This window comes from Gorilla gorilla, chromosome 8 (assembly GCF_029281585.2).
Source record: "Gorilla gorilla gorilla isolate KB3781 chromosome 8, NHGRI_mGorGor1-v2.1_pri, whole genome shotgun sequence".
Lineage (NCBI taxonomy): Eukaryota > Metazoa > Chordata > Mammalia > Primates > Hominidae > Gorilla > Gorilla gorilla.
The window spans coordinates 66516310-66524970 of NC_073232.2; the positions used below are offsets into that span (position 1 = coordinate 66516310).

Consider the following 8661-nt stretch of genomic DNA (forward strand, 5'->3'; position numbering starts at 1 on the left):
AGTGGCCCCATGACTAATAGTCACAGGCTTGGTGCAGTTTTCAAAGCCCTGTCAAACATCATGTCTTGTGACCCACAGTCACCACTGTGATGGCTTTGGGCCATCCTGGGATTCTGCTCTGCTTGCCTCTGTGCAAATGGCTCCAGGTTATTGTGCATTTTCAGTGTTTTTGGCTGTTTCAGAAAATTTTGTCTCTTTTCTCAGCATTAACCATCAATGTGTCTGCCACTAGCAGTCGCATTTCTTTCTAGTTTGTGGCAGTCTTGGAAATCAGACAACTTATGTTAGAAATGCACTTTGCACATAGGAGAATGTTCAAGCATTTGGTGAGGGTCCTAGTAGCTGGGACTACAACTGTGTGCTACCACACCTGGCTTTTTTTTTTTTTTGAGATGGAGTCTCACTCTGTTGTCCAGGCTGGAGTGCAGTGGCATGATCTCAGTTCACTGCAGCCTCCACCTCCTGGGTTCAAGTGATTCTCCTACCTTAGCCTCCGGAGTACCTGGGATTACAGGAGCACACCATCATGCCTGGCTAATTTTTGTATTTTTAGTAGAGATGGGGTTTCACCATGTTGACCAGGCTGGTCTTGAACTCCTGACCTCAGGTGATCCCCCTGCCTTGGCCTCCCAAAGTGCTGGGATTACAGGTGCCTGCCACCACACCTGGCTAATTTTTTTGTATATTTTGTAGAGACAGGGTTTTGCCATGTTGCCAAGGCTGGTCTCAAAACTCCTGGGCTCAAGCGATACACCCACCTCAGCCTCCCAAAGTGCTGGGATTACAGGTGCGAGCCACTGTGCCTGGCCTCTACTTGAGCACACGTTTCATGGCCAAAGTGCATGAGCTTTGGGTCTGGATTTTTACTCAGTAGCTATTTACTAATAAGTCACCGTGGGAACCCCAGAGGATGAAGCTCCATCATGTTATTTCAAGTTCTCAGCAGTGTTCAGGGTCCATGAAGTTGTTTGTGCAAGTGGCATATTGATACTGTCAGATCACTGAGAAATCAAGAGTCAGTTTTTTAAGAATCCTGCTTGTGGAAATCATTTTTTTCCTTTGCAAAAAATGGCTATAGAATTCAAGGGAGATGCTGGTTGTTGGACAATTTAAGTTAACATATGTATGTGCCCAGATCACTGTAGTTCCTATTCCCCCACTGCTTTTCTCTTTAGGGTGATGACAGAGGTGTCTGTGGATGGGAGACATAAGGCAGGGTGTGACCATCACACAAGAGAGAAGGACTTTACCCTCCCTTTTTCTGCAGGTTCTGCCTCTGTTAAGGCAACCCACAACCCTGTGGGATGGCAATGAAGTTACTGTGAAGTCACATTGACCACGTGATTGATTGCTGAGCCATGTCTCCTTTGTGTAGTTGGATCCTTGGATGCAGATTATAGACTTTATACTTTTCCTTGTTAACCATCTCACTAGATTTGTCCCCTGTTTGCTTTTAATCTTGTGTCTTACACAGATGGCCTCTCTCAGTCTTTTCCATACCTCTGTCTTGGATCCACACATCTTCCCAGTTCTCATTCAGGTCTGGGCAGGTCCAGGGGAAGCCCCTTCAGCAGCCTCTGAGGACCTCCCTTCAGATGGCCAGGGCTCATTTGCCACATTCCTAGGTGTGGCTGTTACCGTGTTTGTGCGTCCACCTGCAGGCATCCGCCCCCTTTGATGGACACTTTTGCTGCAGTCCAGGCTCGGGGTGCAGATGAGGAAAGGGAGCGATGGCACGTGTCGGGCTGTGTGCCCAAGGCTCTTTTTATTTTTTTGAGAAGGAGTCTCACTCTTTCACCCAGACTGGAGTGCAGTGGCACGATCTTGGCTCACTGCAACCTCCACTTCCCAGGTTCAAGCAATTCTCCTGTCTCAGCCTCTGGAGTAGCTGGGACTACAGGTGCAAGCCACCACACCTGGCTAATTTTTGTATTTTTAGTAGAGACGGGATTTCACCATATTGGTCAGGCTGGTCTCGAACTCCAGACCTCAGGTGATCCACTCGCCTAGGCCTCCCAAAGTACTGGTTTTACAGGTGTGAGCCACTGTGCCAGGCCCCAAGACTCTTGTTGGTCAGTGCACACCTATCAGGGTCAGCTGCCTGCTGAGGAATGCCACCCCCACCTGCCCCTGTCACCAATAGTCAAGAGCTGGAGGGACGTGTGAAAAGCCTGCGAAGCTTCCTTAGGCAAAGGCCCGGTGAGTGCGGTGGGTTGAGAGTGCCAGCCCCATGGACGTGGGACTGGGTGTGGCTGGGTGAGTGTTTGGCGGCTCAAGGGGCTTTGAAGATTGTTGCTCACTGCAGGAGCCATAAAAACAGCCCTGGCTGCCCTGTGTGCACTTCATCTTCCTGGATCACTTTGCCCTCAACTCCCCTCTGGCCAGCACACTTAAAAAAAAAAATCTTATTTTCTTTTTGATTATGGTAAAACATGCGTAACATAAAATTTACCGTCTTAACCATTTTTAAGTGTATGAGTCAGTCGTATTAAGCACATTCCTGCTGTTGTGCAGCCAATCTCCCGAACTCTTCATCTTGCAAAACCGAAGCTCTGACCTGCGAACAATTCCCACTTCCCCTCCCCGGCCCCAGGTCCGTGTCATTCTACTTCTGTCTCTGGGAATTTGAGTACTCTGGGGACCTCACAGAAGAGGACTCCTGCAGGATTTTTTCTTTTAGTGACTGGCTTATTTCACTTAGCATACTGTCTTCATAATGACGCCTGTTGGAGCGAGTGTCAGAATTCCCTTCCTTTTAAGTCTGAGTCATATTTCATGGTATGTACAGTCCTTATGGTTTTTAACCACAGGGTCCTTGGCTTCACTTGGTCCTCAGTTTCCCATCAATCCAGTGCTGTGTGAGTATGTGTGTAGGGGGTGAGCCAGGCACACGTAGACTCTTTACCCCGCTGCAGCCTTGGTTTTGTGAGTTAATTTATTCCTCTTAACTTCCAAGTTTGGGTTTTGAGGGCCAGGAGTATAGTTATGGGTAGCTTTCTTGGGGTCTGCTGCAGGTGTGACCTAGCAGCTGTAGGCTATGGTTCCAGGGCAAGGAGGCTCTGTCACTTCTACGTCTGGCACATGGCTAGATTTGCCACTGAGCATTGAACTCACCATTGATGCTTACATTGGAGCAAGCCCTTGACTGGGTTAATACCAGCCTGAGCCCATCTTTCTCATCTGGCCTGACCCAGGGCCGGCTACCCAGGGCTAAGCCTAAGGACAGTGGCCCCTTCCAGGTCCCTGAGAGCCTATAGCCCCAACCAGTCTCTGCTCTCAGGTGTGCCTGCTGGGTCTGTCTTCAGGCTTCCTTCTTTTTAACATTCATTTAAAATTAACATTATGTTTCTAAGTTTAAAAGACATTCATTTTCGTTGTAGAAAAACAAGAAAAATTCTAAATAGATATAGAGAGGAAAATACAAATCTACAGCATACCCGCTCCAAGGGAGACCACCATTCTTAATAACTTGGTGTCTTCACACGTTAGGTGCTCCTCACCAGTGAGTGCGTTTGGGCAGGAAGACTTGGAGGAAGATAAGGCCCCATGGGGGTGGGTTCTAACCATCAGGAAGGACTGAGGCTCATAGCAGGCACTGTTCCCAGCAAAAGCTGTCATCTCCCATGACAGTCTCTCAGTGACTGGTGTCAGGGTGTGGCTATGCCTGTGTAAGGGCCCCTAGGAGAAGTGGAGCAGCCAGGCCCCGGGGTTTGACCAAAAGCATGACAGGCTGGAGGCCAGTGGGCCTGCAGGGTAGTGGGGCTGGTCTCAGAGCTCCCTTGCACACTCTGCGTGTGTGCTGCCTCACACTCATCTTCGTATCTGCTGCCTGCGGGATCAGTCCCTCAGTCAAACTTGAGGTAGGAGGCGAAGCTGCATTTAAACCTCCCATTACAATACAGGAGAGGGAAAGGCCACCAGGAGGTTCTGGTCCCATCTCTACAATAAACTGTGCAAATCTGGAGCCTCAGTTTTCTTACCTGGAGAGGGGGATGAACCACGCCTACATTATGGGTGGCTGTAATGTGATGAGAGGAGCAGCGGGTGGTAAAGGTGAGCTTCCCTTTGTCTCTCAGCAGGCTTGGCAAGGAAGAGGAGGATACGTGAATATGCTTGAGGGGAGCAGAAGGTACCCTGGCTTTGGCATTAGGAAGGCTATCTTGGGAAGGGAGGTGGGGAAGTCCCAGCTGCCGGAAAAGCTGGTGCAGCTCGGGCTGCCCCTGAGGTTGATCTCTACAAGTGGGTGCCAGGCCTGGGTGGCCTTCCAGGCTCCAGTGAGCACAGACATTTGTCTCACGATTACTGCCCCTTGGTGGCTTGAGGAAGGACTCCAGAGCACGCTCAGAAAGGCAGAACAGCAGCTCAAAGCTCACTTGCAGCCCGAGGACATGTCCAGGACTGCAGGGGAGCTGGGACACAAGTGTGCTGACCTTGGTGCTGACCTTGCTGCAGCCCTCAGCCTCGGCTGGGACCACTTCAGAAATTCCCTCTTCTCCGTATTTTCCATTATCACCAGCCAAGAGGCAACACGTGGGTGAGAAGGATTGACCTGGGCTTGGACCTACACTAAGCACTTTCCAAATTGGTTCCCTCTGAGGTTCTCAGACCTCAGTTCATGACACCCGTGGGCCATAAGCAATATCTAACAGTTAACAGTTCTGTTCATTCAATGGTTAGGTCCAAGCAGCTCACTAAGTATGTCCTGACAACTTAGTAGCCATTTGAAAAATAATACTTATAAATTGAAAGAAAAATAATGTTTTTCTTTTCTTTTCTTTTTCTTTTTCTTTTTAATGTTATTATTTTTTAGAGACAGGGACTTGCTCTGTTGCCCAGGCTGGAGTGCAGTGATGCAATCACGGCTCGCTGCACCCTTGAACTCCTGGGCTCAAGTGATCTTCCTGCCTCAGCCTTCCAAGTAGCTAGGACTATCGGCACATACCATGATGCCTCGTTAATTTATTTTTTATTTTTATTTTGTAGCGATAGGGTCTCACTATGTTGCCCATGCTGGTCTTGAACTCTTGTGCTCAGGCGATCCTCCTACCTCAGACTCCCAAACTGTTGGGATTGTAGGTGTGAGCCACTGTACCTGACTGCTTTCATTTTTAAATAGCCACTATTCCTTTCTAAGGGGCTTATGTGCCTTATAAGCTTTGTACAGCTTCTCTAATCTTGGAATCCTATTAGACTCCACCACACACATTTTATATTCCAATGTGGAATTTTGTGTGGCGCTTGCAAAATCCAGCTTCACAAAGCAATTAAATTCTTGACAGGAATGCAGCAGGATCTCGTGGTTAGGCTGGGAACTGCCTGCAGCCAGCAGCTTGCCCGGCACCTGACATGTGTGGCTGGGTTTCCTTCCATTTAAGGTATCCCCGCAGTGCCCCAGTGAGTTCTTAGGGGTGCCTTGACACAGTTTGGGAGTGTGGAATGACTTAATGGGAATGTCCTTATAATCCTGCAATGTAGGTATTACCCCATTTTACAGAAGTAGAGACTGAGGCTCAGAGAAGCCAAGATATTGGCCTAAGGCCACACAGCTGCTTGGCAAGGGAGCCAGGACTCGCCAGGTGTCCCTGATGCTCTGACAATCCTTTGAACAATTAACTAGGTCCCTTATTTGTGTGTCTTTGAGGTTCTGAGCACTTGTCCTTCTCCCTTTAGTATCTGGCACCAGAGGGAATCAATCTTTCTGTCCTTCAGAACTCAGATCATTTCCTGTCACCCAGCCCTGAGAGGCAGAAAGTAGACAGTGATGGGAGCCTGTTGTTTTTCCTTTTTCCAGGGGGCCCACTGTGCTCTTGCTGTGTCCCAGACCCCATGGGACTCTCCTTCCTTCCCACCTATGGCTGCCAGAGTAACCGCACGGCCAGCGTGGCCGCCCTGCGCATGAAGGCCCGTGAGCACTCAGAAGCTGTCCTGCAGTCAGCCAACCTCCTGCCTTCCACCAGCAGCAGCCCCGGCCCTGTCACCAAGCCGGCGCCCCCAGATGGCAGCCAGGAAAAGACCTCTCCCACCAAGGAACAGAGCGAGGCAGAGAAGAGTGTATGAGGGTCCACAGTGCCCTGCCCGGCCTGCCCTCCCCTGCCCCTCCTTCTCCCAGCCTCAGCCCCTACAGAAAACTCTCCAAATAGCAAGGAGAAGCCTGCGGCCCCAGGGCCTCTGCATGGACCCAGGACGGGCAAGTGAGACCCACAGCTCCCTTGGCACCTGGAGCGTCCCTCTGGAGTCCCACCAGTGCAGCAGTGTTGTCCTGGCTTCTTTGGCAACAGATCCCAATGGCACTTGGTGGCAGCAGAGCCCTCTCTGTGAGAAGCCTCCCTGGGATTTCCATCCAGGCCCAGAGTCTCGGAGGGAGGTAGATTCCTCATCCGTCTCCCTTCCTATTTCCTCCCTGGGCTGCCTTTGAAGGTCTTGTCAACCCCAGGAACTGTAGCATGGGCTAAAGTTTCATGAAAAGAAAAGGGCCTGTCCCGCTTACAGTGTTTAAGAACTGGGGAACTGGTGGAACCCCAAGCGACTCTTGCTCCCCTGGACCAAGATGAACAGTAATGCCATTTCTCTTGTTGGAGAATATTGGTTGTGGGCTTCATTACAAAGTGAGAAGATGCAGGGTAGGGAGGGGCCGACAGGACACAGCCTGTCCCAGAGGACCACGGTGGCTCTGACCCAGGAGATCTCACTGGCACATCTGGCTGGGGGGCTGGGCTAATCACCCAGGCCACCTGCTCCATGAACTGGGGGCTGCTGTCTTGACACTGTGGGTGTGGAACTAGTGTGGCCCCTGTACCTGAAGCACTCACCTGCAAGCCCTTCCTCTCTCCCAGATAGACCTGTGGATTGGTGGGAAGTTAAGCAACTGAAAAGCAGCTCTCTGGTCCAGGAGGGCCTGAGGGCCCTTGGAGAGGGAAGAAGCCCTTCAGGAATGCCTCTGAAGTAATTATGCATACAGATGAACTACCTTTCCCCACATGCCTGGCACGTAGAGGGGGCTCTTCAGTGGTGGTGGTTTTTTACTGGCGAAAAAAAAGTAGGAAAGGAGACAGGAACGGCGTATGTGCAGATATGGAGCATGGGGAAGACAGCTTTCTCATGGTGTGGAGAGCATTAATTCCAAAGGGCCAAATTTCACAGAGATTTCTGTTTTGGTCTAGTGTGGCCGTTTTCTCTGGTGAGGATGGTGACCTAGAGGAGATCCAAGGGGAACGTGCAATAGCATAAGCTCTGCCGCTTTCTGGCAGGGGCGCCCGGCATCTGAAAGGTTGCAGTCTTTGGTGGCTTTTGCTGATGGTGTTTCCGTGCGGATGGTTATTGCCTTCATGATGGTTATTTTGGTTTCAGTTATTATCGTCAAAATGTTTTACTTTCACATTTCCTGTCCCCTTTTTACCTTCCCCCACTCCATGACCCCCAAATAATACTCCTGAGTGTATCATGCCTTGTCTATGATCACTACGAAGCATTTGATAAAACCCACTGTCTCCTTTAAAGAAAAAAATCAAATCCTTCCTGCTGTATTTTGCTTGTTGAGTATAAAGATGAAACGATTTGCCAAAAAGCGGCAAAGTTGCTTCCGTTTCCCTGTAATTACGAATGTTTGGTTGAAGGATGTAAGCTCAAGCCCTTATGTACACTAACTCTTCAATCTAATTGTTTGATTAAACTCGTATTTCCTCCAGAAAGGTACATAAATAAGTGAACTGTTGAGCAAATTAAGAATACTTAACAGCATTGCATCTGAAAAGTAGTTATGCTGATTAAATTTTGTGTCCTTGAGGACTTTCAGGAAATTACTTTTGATCGTCAATAACACAATTAAGTAAACTACACACACATTAGCATGAATAATTGATAAGAAATTATGTATTACCACGAAGCACTGATTTAATAATTCATGATGCGACACTCTAGTGACTGTGCAAAACTGGATCATATCGAAAAGTCTGCCTGATGTTACTGAAAGGAAAGAAAATGAGCACCAAACCTCTGCAGAGATATTGAGCACTTAGTTTTGTTGTACAAAGGCAAAAAGTAATGATGCATGATGTAGTTTCTGTTTGTTTAAATACCCAAATAAATTTAGAGGAGTTAACACAAAGACCGAAAAAGCTCAGGTCCTCTCTTTGTTCCTCCCAGCCCTGAGGCTGCAGGGCTGGGTGGAGTCTGCGCTCTTCAATCTTCCACTTTGGCCAATGTGCAAATAGAAACCTGGAAACTTCCAGGAGGAGGGCATTGAGGCCTTGGCTCAGGAACCTTTTAGTGGATGCTGGGACAAGACAGGGGCCCCTGTGCAGATCAGAGCCCTCCCCAAGGCATTGACAAGCACTGCATTGCAGGGTCATTCTCGCTGGAGCCCCTGTAGGTTGCCCTGTCTGCAGAAGTTCATCACATGACTGTAAAAGGCAGCTGGGCTTCAGTGTGGGAAGGAGGCTCGGGCCCCAGGGATTGATTGATTAATTAATTAATTATTATTATTCATTTATTAGTTGAGGCAAATGAAGTCCATTCCTGAATGCCCTCCAGGTTATGGGAAAGGAGTCTAGAAACCACTGAAGTTGTGACTGTGGCTGTGGCAGCAGCCCGGCCTTGTTGGGCATGACAGCCTGCCCGGAGGAGGAGCAACTGTGGCATGGCATGGAGTCAGGGCGGGCAGCC

General features: G+C 49.2%; 1 protein-coding gene across 1 annotated transcript in view; it reads left to right on the forward strand.

Annotated features, from left to right (window-relative positions):
* The window catches only part of DRGX (dorsal root ganglia homeobox), a 31950-nt gene extending 23846 nt beyond the window's left edge, over positions 1-8104 (forward strand). The window contains exon 7 of the mRNA XM_019034511.4: positions 5792-8104. Coding sequence (XP_018890056.1) covers positions 5792-6057 — 266 coding nt within the window. The 3' untranslated portion in view covers positions 6058-8104. The remainder of the gene's footprint in view (positions 1-5791) is intronic.
* Positions 8105-8661: the final 557 nt, after the last annotated feature.